At 44.1% G+C, this 17,357-nt stretch overlaps 1 protein-coding gene across 4 annotated transcripts in view; it reads right to left on the bottom strand.

Annotated features, from left to right (window-relative positions):
* Positions 1–456: 456 nt before the first annotated feature.
* DIP2B (DIP2 acetate--CoA ligase B (putative)) overlaps positions 457–17,357 on the bottom strand; it is a 215,231-nt gene continuing 198,330 nt past the window's right edge. For all 4 annotated transcript variants that reach the window (XM_028125652.2, XM_028125654.2, XM_028125653.2 and 1 more), the window contains 8 exons: positions 16,254–16,422; positions 14,945–15,115; positions 13,633–13,694; positions 12,635–12,692; positions 10,467–10,541; positions 8,641–8,818; positions 6,704–6,827; positions 457–4,572 (listed from right to left, as the gene is read on the bottom strand). In XM_028125652.2, coding sequence (XP_027981453.1) covers positions 4,320–4,572; positions 6,704–6,827; positions 8,641–8,818; positions 10,467–10,541; positions 12,635–12,692; positions 13,633–13,694; positions 14,945–15,115; positions 16,254–16,422 — 1,090 coding nt within the window. In that variant the 3' untranslated portion in view covers positions 457–4,319. The remainder of the gene's footprint in view (positions 4,573–6,703; positions 6,828–8,640; positions 8,819–10,466; positions 10,542–12,634; positions 12,693–13,632; positions 13,695–14,944; positions 15,116–16,253; positions 16,423–17,357) is intronic.

Genomic DNA, 17,357 nt, shown 5'->3' with positions numbered 1-17,357 from the left:
CAGGTCATGATCCCGGAGTCCTGGGATCGAGTCCCACATCGGGCTCCCGGCTCAGCAGGGAGCCTGCTTCTCCCTCTGACCCTATCCCCTCTCATGCTGTTTCTCTGTCTCTCTCTCAAATAAATAAATAAATAAATAAATAAATAAATAAATAAAATCTTAAAAAAAAATAATCTATGGTTCATAGTTTAAAACTACCACATGCCACGTGGCTAGGAGGAAACCTAAACTTTAATTGTTCCTGACAAAGGCTTCTGAGTTTTCAAAATGACCCTCTTGTGTTCCTTGATTTGTCTTCCTGTTACAGCACAGATTTACTGTAACTTTGGATCTCCGTGTTCATTTTCCTTAGACCACTCTAGCTATCTTTAGGTCTTTCTTACCATCTGAGGTTAAATTTAAAATTTATCAGTTCCAATTTATCAATCTTCCCAATGGGTGAAGCATTAAACACAATCAGGCATCAATATTTATTAACACAAGACAAAGGAAACACATTCAAATGAGTTAATAGAACACTGTCCAGCCAGATGTTAAATTTAAAAATGTATATCTAGTCTAATTTCAAATAAATAAAAAAACTTTATACATAATTACACAGTACTATAGTCTGAATTTGACACTGGTAAATATCTTGACAGAAAGTAAACAAAACATTTAGGACTAAAAAATTATTCTTATATCTTTACACACTCTTCCTGTGGACAAATAACATGGCCCATCTACATATACCTAGACCAGAAATGTTTTATGAATGATAAAGAAAAGGCCTATTGTGTATTTGGAGTACTGCAGCTTCTTGCTCCAAATACTCTTGCTTTTACATCAAAGCAGACAACAAAAACAACACTAAGGCATAAGTCATGTTGGAGTTTGAGGGTGAGGTGATAACTCCTCATTGCTTTAGTCTAAAAGATTGCTGGATATTCAAGGAAAGTAATTTATTTGGCCAAGATATTGAGCACCATGCCTGGGGCGGAGACCTTAACAAAAAAACCTAAGGCCTCAGGCCCTTTGTTGATTCAACAAAAGCATTAAGCAAGCACTGCCCAGGGACTAAAGAAAGGAGACACACTTATATTACCAACAGACAGGCAATGGTCCCTAAACAGCCCGAGGCAGCACAACTTCCGTGAGGAAAGGGCTTGATGGTGGCGGTGGTCTGGACCGGGCCCCCTTTCTGAGGCAGCAAGTAAATAAAGGCTGTGGATTCACACCGATGCCCGTTAGCATGCCGGTCATTCCCAGGGTCTCACTGATGCAGGAGATGACACTTGTGCAGCTCTAAAAATCCCTTGGGCTTAGGAATTTTCCTGAGGCAGCCCCTTCCTGATCTACCTCAATTCTGCTGAGAGGCAGAAAGAGGTTCAAAAGCTGTTAGATGAAAGGATTTCTCTTAACTGAAATGGGGGCTTGCTATTAATCTCGTCTTTTTCACAGGCATAAAATAAAAACCCAGACAGAATGTGTTCCAGAGTTTTGGCTAGGCTGTTTCTATCGGTAATGGCCTTTTGGGTCTATCCTAAGAGTCCATTCTACCACAAAGGTTCTACTTAACGTGGAAAGGGCAAGAGCACTGTGTCATCAAGAGAAAGTTTTCTTATCCAAGTCTGTAACAGACTAGGCATTAAAACTATAGATGACCCCTCAAACACCCACAGGCTAACGACTGGACTCTCTTCTCTTTCCAGAGGATCCTTTACCACAGTTACTGAGAAGGTCCCGAGGCCATAGCTCAGCTTTCTTTCCTCCACTAGCATATTCTGGCTTTGGGGAATACGCAAAAGATCAAGAAAGCAGCCACAAGGTAGAAAGCAAAAACTAAAGATAAATCAGAGGCCTGAGGAACTACAAACCCAGATAATCAGACCCTAAGTAACTGGGAGTTGACCATACTCTGAGATTAATGGAGTATCTTAATTTGAAAGAATGAGTACACATCACCTCTGCCCAATATGGTAGCTACTAGCCACATGTGGCTACTGAAAACTTGAAATACGGGTAGTCCGAACTGAAATGTGCTTAATAAACACTGGATTTCAAAGATTTAATATGAAAAAAAGAAAATATCTCAATCCCTTTTCATATTGATTCCACATGGAAATTATAGTATTTTTGATATACTGGGTTAAATAAAAGATATTAAAGTCAATTTCACTGGTTTCTTTTTACTTTTGCAAATGTGGTTACTAGAAAGTTTAAGATGACCGATGTGGCTCACATTATGTTTCTAGCAGACACCCTAACTTGTGTAGTAAGAATTTTCGAAGCAACCCATAGGATAAGACTCTGCCTATATTTTTTTCTTAGAACTCGTGGATTATGGAGATAGAACTATTTAATCCTCAGGATCCCTTGCTTTGTTTAGTGAATCATTAAAAACTATTGTAAGACAATTACTTTCCAAATAAGCAGGCTGTTCTTTCTGCAAACTGAACCGTAGCTAGTCACTGGGATTTCCTGCCCCAATGTAAGTGCTTTTTTTCTGTACACCTTAGAACCTCTCCCATCATGTGTAAATTAATTTCATCCAAAATGTCAAAAAAAGAGATCTGGAACTGGAAAATGTCTTGAGGTCTGCCCTCAGCAGAGAAAAAACTGGGAGGAAAAGAGGCTTATGGAAAAGGGAGGCAAGAAAGTGGCTTGGAGCCACAAGACTGAAGGGCAGCCCCCGAGAGTGACGAAGGGTCTGGGCTTTGCATTATAAACCTTATTTTCAGGGTAATTACAAGTCTTAAAAATTGTTTAAAAACATATTTAGTTTACATGATGTTACAGCGGGGTAAATAATATGTATTATTAAAATAGTCTAAATAAATATTTACACAATAGACCAGAGTGGGTCCATTCTGATATAACAAGTTAACTCTGTTCACTTGGAGCTTTTCTTTTTTTTTTTTTTAATTTTTAAAAATATTTCTGTAAGAAAAAAATAATAAAATTCAACTATATTCAAATACATGAAGTAATCAGACCAAAGAAAGGAAACCGAGCCAGAGGCCAAACTCAGTCCCACGCTCAGTCCACTTGGCCTGGGCACCACAGTTATTTCAAAGGAGTTTCTTGCATACATCAGACTTCCCCTATTTCAGCATAAGCCTCATTATTTTGGCAACCCAAATCGGTCAGTTTTGAGATCTGTAGTTATGTCACCTCTATGGTTTCCCGTGACTGCTGATCCCACGGCCTTCCCAGCCTGTCATTCTTGTTCCTAAAATCCCTGCCCTCATGAACTGGAAGAACAGAGGACACTCTTCAGTTTCCCGAAGAGAAGCTATATGGATAAACTGGAGACGAAGTTGACAATAGGCCTGGAAAAAGAGGAAATCCTAAAATCTTATGTAGTCACTCTAAATCTGAAACACAGTTTCAACACCGGGGGCCGGAGTGAGTTCTTGTGGTTTCTTAGGATAGGGTGGGATCTAATGAAGCTTAGCCTTTTCATAACAGTTTGATTTTTAAACTGAGATTTTTCAGCTTGTAGAAACAGGCTGAATTCTTAAAAGCTTAAGCTGATTCTGGGAATGCAAGCTTGAAAAACAGAGGCAGCTTTCGTTTATAAAATACATCAGCCAACAGAGACATAGTACAATGTGCAGCGAAACCTGCAAACAATTTGCACTTTTTAGTTACCTATTCAATTACACTGCATTAAGAGAATACCGAAATTCTCACAAAGTAGAAATGCTTCTACTTTAGTTGCCACGACTACACACGCCAATTCTTCAATTGTTTAGCTGAATTGTGTATATTCTTATTTACACGTTTAAAACACTGGTCAAAATGTTTTACTCTCAAGAATTATATAAAGTAACTCTCCTATTCAGTGGGTTATTTGATTTGCTTATGGGTCAGCAGAAAATAAGCTGAGCAGTTCCACGTCAACAAACCTGCAGAAAGTCCGGCTATGGTAAAAGGGCAGAATACAGTACAGAGCGGGGAACTGGAGAACTCCCGACTACCCCCTTCATGTGAATTCATTAAACTCCCTTACAAAATTCTAAAACAGCATTAGATAAAAATACAAGTATATACAACAGATGAAAAAAATGTAACATGCATGGAATCGCTTTAGTAACGTGCTGCTCACGCTATGTCAAAGCTCATGACTAATGGACTGTTAACATTTTTTTCATTTGCTACCGTACGATTCCCCTTTCCTGTGTGTCCTGTGATTGTAGAATCCCACAGGATGAGATGAAGGATATAATGTAACCATCTCAGCTTATTTCACATCATTTGAAAGCTTACTCCTAGTCACTGGTCTTTGGTCCTTGTGGTTTTTCAGGATGGCCCCCCTGTGATCCCCACAAGGCTGGTTACATGTTATAAGCCACATAGATGGGGTCTAACTGGTCAGCCAGGAAGCTGTCACGGAGGTGCATCCTCTGCTTCTCTCCTCTGGAGTTGATGGGGATAACACCTGGGTCCACCACCACCACGACGCCAACAATGAGGTAATGCTCTTCCAGGACCACGTTCGTCACTAAAGGGACCAGATCGAGGGCTTCCTGTTCAGAGCCACACAGTTCCACAACCACCACAAGCAAGTTGGTCCATGTGAACACGGCACTGAAATTTCAATGACATTCAGTTAACATCGTCATTACGTTTACCAGGCATTTTTCATAGTATCTGCTCAAGACTTATCCCAATTTCCCTGACAACTGTCTTCTCTCTCGGATCCAACCAGAAGGCTAGCAGCCACGTCTGCCATGACCTTGCCCCTGTGATCACAGCTGATTAGCTGAGCCATCTACAGTCTCTCGGGGGTTTGGCAATGGGGTTGAAAGTTGTTAGCTGGTCATGTGAACTAAGCACATGTGAAAGTTCTGGGGTAGCCGGGCGTCCAGAGCAGCACAGAGAATGGCTCTTCCGGGACAAGAGAAAGAATGAAGTGGATGCCCCTACGGCTCTAGAAAGTGAGAGGACAGTGGTTCCTGATGGCCTTCCCATCCCTTACTTCTACCTTTCTGGAGATCCAGACAGACTCTAAGGAACCTCAGAGGTAGCCAGGTATTCTTTTCATTAACTCTCTCTTTTGCTTAAGTTTTTTTTGAAGGGAGTTTCTATTATTTGCAACTGAAGAGCTTTGACAAAGATAATATTCTGAGCCCAACAGGAAGGGAGTGGACCTCTCCTCCTCTGTGCTTAGTGCCCCATACAGGTATCTCTCCCATCGGGCCATGAAAGTGACAGAAGGTAGAGAGTTGCCTTACGCGGAGTGGGACTGCTGGGTTAGAAGGCATGACCTGACCTGTGATATGAAGTGTTAAATAGCTTTAAAAAACAGATTCCAAGGGCGCCTGGGTGGCTCAGTTGGTTAGGCGACTGCCTTCGGCTCAGGTCATGATCCTGGAGTCCCGGGATTGAGTCCCGCATCGGGCTCCCTGCTCGGCAGGGAGTCTGCTTCTCCCTCTGACCCTCTTCCCTCTCGTGCTCTCTATCTCTCAAATAAATAAATAAAATCTTTAAAAATAAATAAATAAATAAATAAATAAAAATAAAAAACAGATTCCAATCATTAAAAAAGAAAATGTACACTTGGTTGCATAAAAAGTCAAAGGTCTAAAAAAAACCCAAAAGTCAAAGGTCTAAAACTAGAGGGTAGCCATGGCACCTGACTTCTCTGTATTGTTCTTATAATTCATGGGCATTGTTTGGGTCTGGGGAGAGACTCTGACCAAAGTGAGATGAAGATGCTGACAAGGGGCGCCTGGGTGGCTCAGATGGTTAACTGTCTGCCTTCGGCTCAGGTTATGATCTCAGGGTCCTGGGATCGAGCCCTGCGTCAGGCTCCCTGCTCAGTGGGAAGCCTGCTTCTCTCTCTCTCTCTCTCCCTCCCTACTACTCCCCCCTGCTTGTACTCTCTCACGTTCTCTGTCGAATAAATAAATAAAATCTTAAAAAAAAAAAAAAGACGCTGACAAAGGAGCATCTAGAAAGCATGAGCAACCACGGAAAGAATTGTGGCTATTTAGCATGGGTTAAAAAAAGAAAAGAAAAGAAAAGAAAAAACCACCACCAGGGAAGGATGTACTGCATTAAAAATGCAGAAAAAAAAACTGGGTGGATTCTGTATTGTCAAGAATCCAGCATGAAAGCCACTAGGTAAAAACTATCAAGTTTTAATTTTAAGGAATTTTTAGTCAGTGTGAGGCTGGATGTTTCTTTATCAGGGATAATGTGGAGCGAATTCCTACACTGAGAGGGAAGCTGGAGGAGGTAATAAGGACCTTTTTCATCTGCTTACCATCTGACAGTTTGCGAAGCACATTCCCATTTGATCTTCCCCATAATTAGGAAATAGCAGAGAAAGTATTTTACATGAGAAAAGCTGCCTATGTGGGAGAGCTGGGCCTTCGGAGTTGGGTCTTTTGAACTTCAAGTCATGGTTCTTTCCACCACAGTGCACCGACTTTCTAGAGACAAGCTGGTCAGACGTCTTCCAACGGTAAGAACCTATCAGTACCCGACTCCACGGTGGTTCCATGAAGCCTTTCTTAGCGTCTCCACGGCCTCCTCTGCCACAGCAGACGGCAAATCACGACAAGAAAGAACCAGTTCATTTGCTTTCTTACTCCCCTTGGAGTTCTAGGTCTGTAGGGGGTATTTGGTAGGGAGGGCTGACGACTTAGCTCAGTTTTAACTGACACTACACTACAGCTGGGGCAGGAAACCCATTCTGTGTGGGGGCATTTACCATTCAGCAATGCTCCTGTGGATCCGGGACACTGAGGTCTCAATATCGATCGGGTGGTATCGTAATCCTCTCAGCTCCAGCGTTTCATCCAGAGCTCCCACCACATATAATGCATCGTGACGCTCTGACAGAAAAAAAAAGAGAAATCTGGTTCATCAGACATAATGAGCGCAATACAATGTTGGAGTGAAGAGCACCAGGTCAGACTGCCTGCCATGTCACTTGACCCCACCACTCGCCAGCTGTGTAACCTTGAGCCAATTACTTAAGTCTCCGAGTCCTGCTTCCCCCTCTGTGAGACAGGGAGAACAATACATGGCTGCTGGGAGTATTACATGAGATAATCCAGGTGAGGGAGTTAACAAGATGCCTGGTACATTGTAAGTGCTAAAAAAGAATTAGCTATGCTGATGATGATTATTATTACTACTATGTCCCAGGAATTGTGTCCAGTGCTGGGAAGATGACAAAACACGAGTCCCGCTCTGAAGACACTTACTGTCTAGCGGGAGAGAGAGACACACAACAGGTGCTCCACTGTGACACGGTAAGCCCCGTGCTAGGAGTGCGCACGAGGTTGTGTGTGAGGCGAGCGGAGGACACTCCCCGTGCTCAGTTCAAGGGTTCAGGGAAAGAAAAGCCAAAACCAGGCTACGCTTTTACGGATAAATAGGAATTAGCGAGATGACAGCTGGGGGAGGGGTGGAGCGGGGAGAGTGGATTTGAGAGGGAGAAGAAAAGAGCATGTGTCGTTCCTAGACATCTGCAAGGAGTCCAGATTTCAGGAGTAGGATTACAGAATACGGAGAGATTAGTCCTGGTTATTAATAGGCTTGTAATCCAGCTAGAACATGGCAGAAATCTTTTTTGTTTTAATTGCATGCACACACCCCATACGTAAGGCTACATATGTGGTTTATGTCTATATAGGTACGGCATTTTGAAGAAAGAGATGATTTTGCTAGGTCTACTGAATACAGTATTTTCAGGAAAGGGTAAATTTCTGAAAAATTGAGCAAAACAGAGTGCTAGAAGCTGTTGGAGAGAGAAGGATGAGGAGGTCCAGCAGATTCCCACCATATAAGAAGAGCTCATAAAGACTATAATAACGAACACAACAGAAACACAGCAGGTAATCTCACATCATTCCCATAAGCCAGGAAACATCATTCCCACCGTCCCGGTAGGAAACTGAGAGGCTCAGTGATTGCTCAAGGTCACAAAGCAAATGGCAGAAGCAGGCTTCAAAACCAGGGCACCTGGTGAGGGATACCTCCCTCTTCCCCAGTATGTTATCCTGCCTCCCCGTGAAACATGGAGAAACTATGGACGCTGGTCACTATGGAACAGACTCAAGGAGCTTAGGAGAAATGACTCGGCCCTAATTCAGGCCTTTAAAGTCCAGTGAGTTACCTGTATCTGTTCTTGAAGTGATGATACAGCTACTGCTGGGTATTTTAACACGGCCATTAATGCCATGAGGAAGAAAAGTTGAAGTCAGGCAGCAGTGAAGCCATGATGACAGTCAACTGAGCAGAGGGTAATGGGGGGACCGCTCACACCAGAGCCCTGCCCAGCAGTCACATATCTAACACCCGTTAGACAGAGGAAACACCCATCCTAGGAGCCTGTGCAGCGGTTGGAGTCAGCCAGGGGCACAGTCAGCATCAGACACGTCTCCATGACTGCCGGCCATGCTCACGCACAGTTCAGAGATGCTGACGTGGTACCCCGGGTGCCTGCATCCTAGTTACTCCTCATGGGGCAAAGTCTTGCTTCAAATGAATATAAATTCATATATGGGTCCAAGAATCACAGCAGGGAATAACTAAATACACACACACTGGACAACGCAAAGGCCGGCCGAGGAAGGCGAGCCGGGGCTTCGGGCTGCAAAACAAAGCAGGCTGAAGGGAAAGCTCTGGTGAGGAAGCTACCTCCAGTGGCCGCTGTGAGCTCAGTCCGGCGGACAAATCCAAGGTATCCTGTCCGCGCCCAGAGCGTCTGCGCGGCATCCCCAAAGCTGAGGCGAGTGTTGAAATGATCAGCTTGAAGGGTCTCACTGTCATAGATGGTGTAATAGCCACTGGCTGTGTGGGGACTGTTCACCCAAATCTACAAGAAAAGGGCACCGGTCACATTTCAGCAGGGACATAGAACTCTAACAATTCAATTCTCTTTGGACGGATTATTATTATTTTTTACCTCTCATTGTTAGAGTAACAACAGTAACACACTAAGAAAGGCAGTTGACATTTATCAAGTGTTTCCCATGTGCTAAACAGAGACGTAAGTACTTTATATGTCTTATCCCCATCAATCCCAACATATGTGACAATACAGTTCTGTACTATTGTTATTCCCATTTTACAGATGAAAAAACAAGGAGTTAAGTAACCCGTCTAAGACGGAGAAACTAGGACTCACACCCAAGCCTGCGGAGCTGCAGAGCCCATGCTCTTAACCACGATGCTACACCGCCTCCCTGGCTTATTCCTCAGCCCCTTCCAGAGCCCTGCAAATGCATCAAGGGATCACTTCTGTGCTTCTGTATAAAGCCCTCAGGAAAACACTACGGGGTATTTGAATTCGCACTGTCAGCATAGCAGTAGCTAACAATGGTAATAACACCAGTATTTATTGCAAACTCGTTACGTGACGGTCACTGTTGCACGTGCATTACACATACAGGTATAAATGTAGTTAGCTGTCACACAATTTCTTTCTTTTCTTTTTTAAAGATTTTATTTATTTGACAGAGAGAGACACGGCGAGAAAGGGAACACAAGCAGGGGGAGTGGGAGAGGGAGAAGCAGGCTTCCTGTGGAGCAGGGACCCTGATTGGGGGCTCGATCCCAGGACCCTAGGATCGTTACCGGAGCCGAAGGCAGATGCTTAATGACTGAGCCACCCAGGCACCCCAACTGTCGCACAATTTCATTAGGTGAAATTAGGTGGGTGCAATTATTATTTATGGATGAGAAAACTGAGGCCCAAAGAAAGTGAGTAACTCGCTCAATAGTTAGAGGCTGGGAAGTGGCAGAGCGCAGGTCATTTGGCTCCTGTACCTTCAACTCTGCTCCCAGTAAACTACGGGCTGAAACATCAGTGCTCCTCAAATATTTGAGGTAAGAAAAATTAAGTCTTTTTAAAAATCTTTTAAAAAAAATCTTGATACTAATACAAAGATGGACACATTTTAGAATAAGAATATAAAATTTCCATGAATTTAAAAAATTTAGTATTTGTGGCTCCTTTCAGTTCCACCCCTTAATAGGTGGAAACAGGATTTGCCCATTTTCCTTTTCAACTAAGGGAATGTCAGTGGACCAATCTGGGACTAGTTCTAGTCTGGGTGCCAAAATCTTCCCTCCATCCTGGTGTCAATCGCCCTCTTTTCAGTCTTGAGCCTTACAGAGAAAGATTAAAACTCTTTTTTTGTTTTGTTTTAAATTTATTTGACGGAGTGAGCACGCACAGGCAGGGGGAGCGGCAGGCAGAGAGAGAGGGAGAAGCAGGCTCCCCGCCGAGCAGGGAGCCCAACGCAGTGCTCAATCCCAGGACCCTGAGATTGTGACCTGAGCAAAAGGCAGATGCTTAACGACTGAGCCACCCAGGAGGCCCAGATTAAAACTCTTTAAAAAAAAAGATGAAAATTCACAATGGGGGAAAAGCTCAATCCACAGTTTCACTGACTTCTCGAATGTGAACCCTAAAGTCTTTACTGCCAACTTTTCAGAGTAAAGATAAAAATTATACATACCTCTCCAAGATGAGAGTCTCCAACAGGCCCTTTGGTCTCGGGATTAACAATAACCACTTTCACTCCAGGTAAAATCTGAGCATCAAAGGGAAAACACAAAGACTCAATCAACTCTAATGATCCCTCAGAAATGCAGTCACCTGCCACCCCTCCTTTAGTGAGGCGAGCGAGAGCACAAAGGCAGGAGCTAACTGATGTGGTGCTCACTGCATTGTCCTCAGTGGAGACCAGAGGTATAATAAGGTTCATCCTCAAAAATAAACCAGGGAACCAACCAGTCTACCTTCCCTTCTTCCCTTCAAAGGGATGAGGAACTGCAGCCCAGAATCATAACAGTAGGAATCTGTAATGTGACCTGTCCTTTTTCATGATCTATCCTGTTCACTGGAGTGATGGCAGGAAAACCCCTTAAAGCAGAAAGGGCAGCAGGGAGGGATCGTGTGAGAGGTTCTGCTCCTGTCTTCAGCAAGGGCTTGTGAGAGGAACTTGAAGAGTAAGAGAGGACGGTGGTGGCTTTGCAGGAGAATGGGTCCTGCCCCCGGGATCATGAAAGGTATCACACGCTCGGAATCTCCCTCAGGAGAGAAAAGGAAGAACAGGTGCTGGCCGTAAGAACGGCTCACGGCTTCTCTGGTTACCCATACACTGTCCCTTCAACTTCCTTCTCCATCGTGGGTTTCCGGAGTATGAGGTTAGCTGAGAAGCGCTACAACAGTGATCTAGGCTCATACATCTGAGACCTCAAGGAAGGAAGAGAAAAGACCGTTCTCACTGGTCTGGGTCAGGCACCGCACTAAAAGCTTCTGAGGCGCCCAAGCACGAGCTGAGGCAGATGGAGCTCTGACAACGTGGTAGGACGATCACCCCAACTCCACTTCAAGGAGTTTAAATGGAAGAGAGGGACTGGAGTAAGTGCTCCATGGACTTGGTCTACTGCTTGATAGGTTAGGTAGGATCCCCTTTTTTCTGTATAATTTTCCCCTATGCCCTTCAGAATTACTAGAAGGAATTCTGAGGCATCACTGCTATCTCTGCAAAAGAATGAGAAACTCGCCAGCTTATGCTGATGTTCTATCACCCTTAGTAAATGTTCACAACTGCTACAGACTTGAGGTTGTGTCTCTCCAAAATTCGTATGTTGTATGTAATCTACCTAAATCCCCGATATGATGGTATTAGGAGCAGGGGCCTTCTACCATGTGAGAATACAGCAATAGGATGGCCATCTGTGAACCAAAAATTCTTCACCAGAATCTGCTGGTGCCATGATCTTGGACTTTCCAGCCCCCGGAACTGTGAGAAGTAAGCTTCTGTTATTTATAAGCCACCCAGTCTATGGTATTCTGTGATAGCAGCCCAACGGGACTAAGACAGTAACTGTGTCTCTTCTTGAACATTTTATTTTATTTTTTAATATTTTTTTAAAGATTTTATTTATTTATTTGAGACAGAGAGAATGAGAGAGAGAGAGAGAGAGCACATGAGAGGCGGGAGGGTCAGAGGGAGAAGCAGACTCCCCGCCGAGCAGGGAGCCCGATGCAGGACTCGATCCCAGGACCCCAGGATCATGACCTGAGCCGAAGTTAGATGCTTAACAACCGGGCCACCCAGGCGCCCCTCTTCTTGAACATTTTAAAGCCTCATTCTAATCTAAGAAATCTTATCCCCATAGACACACACTCTATATATCTCTAGGCCCTTCCCCATTTTGGTTTCTCTTTCAGCTTTAAACACATGCATGCCCTCCCTGATCTTCAACCACACCTCTCCACTGCCACCCTATTTTTCTCCCTGTAACATTTATAAAGATAGAATTGGCTCTAAGTGCTGTTCACTTCACCTTGAATATAATGAACACTGAATTTTGCTGATTTGTCAAATAAGAATAACACGTCAGTTGTATTTTTAAAAAGAATCTGTGGAAATTAAGAAAGTCCAAATCTACAATTCTTATCTATGTACCCATATGCATTTGAAAGTATTAGCTAAGGTGAAATTGTTGAATTATCTCCAGATTTCAAATAAGGCTTGCCACCTGGGTACTCATATGTTACATGGCTTCAAGTTTCTTTAAAAGGAACCAATTAAAAAATAAAAAATAAAAAAATAAAAACAAATAAAATGAACCATTTCCCAGGTAGACCAACTTACAATGGTTAACAAATTACCTTTCCAGACTCTGAGAGAAGCAAACTCTGGGGGGCACCCCGTTCCACAAGACGAACCCTGGAGAAGAACAATATTTACTGTATGCATATGTACATACATACATACATACATATATATATATATTTGAAACACTGGCTGCACCACATCTACTACAGCTATATACTGCCCTCCCGAGCCCTTTATTTTGTCTCTCCTTCTCATGCTAGAGCAGAGTTTCTCAAACTTGGCACTACTGACATTTTGGGTCAGATAATGTTCTTTTGTGATTTTTTACGAGGGGCTATCTATCCTGTGCATTGTAGGATGTTTACCAACATCCCAGGCCTCTACCCACTAGATGTCAGCAGCAACCCTCTTGTTGTAACAAGCAAAACCGTCTATGGACATTGTCAAATGTCCTCTGGAGGGCAAATTCTCCCCACTGAAAAACACTGTCCTAGAGAGATGCTCTACCTGTGCAGGCTGGGTCAGTGCCCCGGGGCACATCAGTGAACACAGCCGAGGTCGGCGGGACCTGGGCAAAGGTCCCAGAGCCCTAGGGCCAGGCACTCACCATGGGACATAGCTAAAATTCCCCTGTTAGCTGATGAGGAGGAGGGCTTTTATTCCTGGGGTTTAGATAAAGTGTTGTTTCAAAAACCCTACTCTGCCTCATTTATTTTGTCTGTTCCATCTTTTATTTTTAAACTCCCAGAGGAAAGAGTCTATCATTTTAGTTCACTTTATATCAGATGTCACAAAATAGTTTTACACAGGCAGGAACTAAGTATTACATTTTAATATTAAAGAAGAGCGCAGCAACTCTGAGAATTAGAGCTTTCTTCTTACAAACATAAATCTTATCAGGTATTAATAAAAACAAATTCCTTCCCTCTTCCCATCCCTCCCTGGAAGATACAAACAAAAGGAATGAGGGAGAGAGCCAGCTTTCTTGGGGCTCAGAATTTTTTATGCTTAGAAACTCAAACAGGGAATGAGCATAATAAATCTACTGTACCTGTCATGTCTCAATGATTTCAGATCTACATACACAGTAGTTGGATCAGGCCCTGAGGTTCCCTAAAGAAAAAGAAATCAGTGCATTGTTTATTTAAAATGTAAATGAACTGTGTTTCCATATTTCACATTCTCAAATCAAGAAATAGATAATTTAGCCATATACATGAAAAATCCAAACTCTGTTCAGAAAGCTCACCCTCTCCTCAGCCAGATGAGGCAGGGTTGCAGTCAACACCTGAAAGGGACTCATGGCCTCACGTTTCTTTTTTTTTTTTAAGATTTTATTTATTTATTTGACAGAGAGAGAATGAGAGATAGAGAGCACAGGAGGGAAGATGGTTAGAGGGAGAAGCAGACTCCCCGCTGAGCAGGGAGCCCGATGCGGGACTCGATCCTGGGACTCCAGGATTATGACCTGAGCCGAAGGCAGTCGCTTAACCAACTGAGCCACCCAGGCGCCCAGGCCTCACATTTCTTTTCCTCCCTCCCCTGGGAGAGGAGGCCAGGGGCCTAGTCACAGGGGCTGGAGCAGCCCTGAAAGGTTACCAGACTGAGGAGGGTTCTCGTCCCTGGACTCAAGGCACAGATGAGACAGGCCAGCATCCACGGGATTTTCAAAACCAACACTGGCCTAAGCAGACAGTAAGGAGCCTGTGATGGGGCTCCAAGGTTAAATCATCATGATGCTACCTGAACGTCCTTTGCCCACAGTCACAGAAGCCCTGAAAGTCCCCACCCATGTATGCCAGCTTCTTTTACTCTCTCTCTTGTCCCTACCTATATTTACCGTATTAGCCCCCCAGCTCCCTAAAATCAGAACTTAGTTCTTTTCTATTATTTACCCCCCAACAATATAACATGGCAAAGTTGCCATCTGGCTGCAGAAAAGAATACAGGCTTTATTTGTGCTTCCTCTGTTTAAAAAAAAAAAAAAGGAGGAGACAGAAAAACAGAAGGTAAGACACTAAAAAAATTCAAACAGGACTCAAAAACCTTGGTTCATCATCATGTACCATTAAACTACTAGAGCAAACATTTCAATGGGGGCTCATCTGCTGGGTGTGGCTCCAAGCGTGTGTACCTAGTAACTCAGTGATTCTACAGAATGACCCTGTGAAGAACAATTCTATTATCTTCATCCTACAGACGAGCAAAATGAGGCACTGTGAAATTCGAACGAAGAGCCCGCAGTCCCAGAGCAAGTAAGTGGAGTTGGGCTCCTGCCAGGCTGCCTAGCTTTGCAGCCTCTGCTGTGGAGCACCACACACTCCGCTTCCATTCATTATCAAGCAAGATATCGTGACAGTCACCTGTAAACATATCGCTACATTGACTCTTGATCCAAAAGTAGTGCTCACAGCCCGAGGGGACAGCCCAATGTCTTTGAAGAGCTTGGAGAAGGACTGCTGGAGGGCAATGCGGGGTCGCTCCTCAGCCACCACCACACACGTCCGGATGCAGGAAAGGTTGATTCCTCTGGTCTGTAAGACACCAACGGCCCAGGAGCAGAAGTTAGTAGGAACAGAAAAAGAACCGAACAGGAGGGCCACTGTTCTATCCCTTTGGTCAGGAAGAGCCAAGGAACTGGGTATTCTCATCTCGACACCCAGGGAAAAGACTAAAGTTTTCGGAAATGCCAAGGCACTCCACGAACATCACTACCCACTGGTGCATCTGTTCATTCTCTATTTCTTTCCTCTTTTATCTAAAAATCTTAGATTCTTCAGCAGTCCATTTTTATAACTCCCCACTTCTGTGCTTTGGATGTCTTCCTATTTCAAAATGGAGAGAAGGGACTGAGAGAACATGAAACCCAGCACTCTCAAGACCGAGTCCTGTTTCTTGTTACCCTTCTTAGGGTCAATCCTCTACTTTTATGTATTTACTTATTCTTATTTAAGGTCAGTTAACATATAGCATATTACTGGTTTCAGAGGTAGAGGTCGGTGACTCATCGGTCCCCGGTAACACCCAGCGCTCACCACGTGCCCTCCGGAACGCCCACCCCCCAGTTCCCCGGCCCCCGCCCCTCCGCCCCAGCAGCCCGCAGCCCGCAGCCCGCAGCTCGTTTCCTATGACTAAGAGTCTCTTACGGTTTGTCTCCCTCTCTGGTTTTGTCTTGTTTTATTTTTCTCTCCCTTCCCCTATGCTCTTCTGTTTTGTTTCTTAACATCCACATAATTTTCTATTAAAGAGAATCCGTGTCCTCTGACTTCTCTCATACGCCAGTCAGACACATTATCCCTGGGTACACACACGAATGAGCTCCCCTGATCTTTGGGGCACACCCCAATCTCCACTACTCTGGGGCTGCAAATTTTCTCGGAAAAAAATCCTACTGGGGGTCATGGTTCTCTTTCATCTTTCCATGAAGTCACTTCCATTCAGCCTCCCGACTAGTTTCACCTTCCTCTCCACAAAGTAAGACTCAGATCCAGCTTTGAAAGAGCGCATTAAATTAGAAAGTGGAAGCAATAAAATTCCTGAGGTTTTACAAAATGTTGGCCGGCTAGAAAAAGGCAGGCAGGTAGGCCTGGCAGGCCTGGCTCGGGTCTCGTCATGCGTGGCCCGTTTCTTTCAGGGCCCTTGGGACCAGGTACTTGTGTGGTTGCCTCTTACCTTTAGCACCTCCACTTGGTTTCCAAGCCCTTTGGTGCAGAGCTCCATTACTGAATAGGAGCAGAAAGTGTCCCTTATTTTGTACTGGTTGACAGTGGAGAGCCAGAGGAAAAGGTTGTTTTCTAACTCCATAGGAGGAATTAAGATGGACTGGTGACCTGAATAGACACTGCAATGAAGAAAGGCAAGAGCTGATATTATCAATGCATCCTAGACATCTTGGTGTCTTAGAACACCATCCATTCAACAAATATTTACTGCATGTGAAGGGCTGTGTAAGGTCATATGAGATATAAAGGTCTAAGCATCAACCTTGCTCCTGTCCAACTCACAAGACACAATAACTAATATAAAGCAGACTGGTATATACTGTAACTGAGATGTGAAGATCATAAAACCAAGATCATAAAAGAAGGAGCAAGTCATTCAAATTAGGAAACCTGGGGTGGGGGGTGGGGGCGGTGTTTCACTGAGTAGGTGTCAGTTGACCCAGAGCTTAAAGAATGAGCAGGAGTTTGACAGTGGCTGGAGGAAATGGGGGTGGGGGTAAGAGCATTCCAGGCAGAGGAACAGCATATGCAAAGGAAAAGAAACACAGAAGTATATGGTATGTTTAAAGTTGTCAGAAATAGCATTCTAGTATGAAATGCTATAGCACAGGATGCATGGGGGAGTGGTGAGAAGTGAGGCCAGAAGGGTTGGGGCTGAACCGTAAGAGCGTAACTATCATCTGAAGGAGTTTAGGCTTTCCCAGCAGGCAGTCGCTGTGGCTTTAAGCTGGGGCAAGCCCAGCACTAGGGAGAGGGACTGGAGACACAGACACCGGCGAGGGAGGGACAGGAGAGGTGAGAGATGATGAGGCTTGAATCCCGACAACGCGGTCAGGATAAAAAGAAAGGAATGAGGAGTCACATTTCATATGTATAGTTCGCAGCCATGAATCCTCAACTTCTTAAACCCGAGTATAGATAGAATCACAAAGAGCCCAAGGATCCTGTATTTAAAAAATACTGGAATTGTGGTTGCCAACTCTGCAGATCTAAGTTATTAGTAAGTCTGGGGAAGGCCCCTTAATTTGCTTTTTTAAAGACCCCGAGGTGATTC

Source organism: Eumetopias jubatus, unplaced genomic scaffold, assembly GCF_037043125.1.
Source record: "Eumetopias jubatus isolate StellerSeaLion01/CBP00866 unplaced genomic scaffold, mEumJub1_p1.0 scaffold_8, whole genome shotgun sequence".
NCBI classification, from domain to species: Eukaryota; Metazoa; Chordata; class Mammalia; order Carnivora; family Otariidae; genus Eumetopias; species Eumetopias jubatus.
This window is presented reverse-complemented; position numbering and strand designations above follow the sequence as displayed.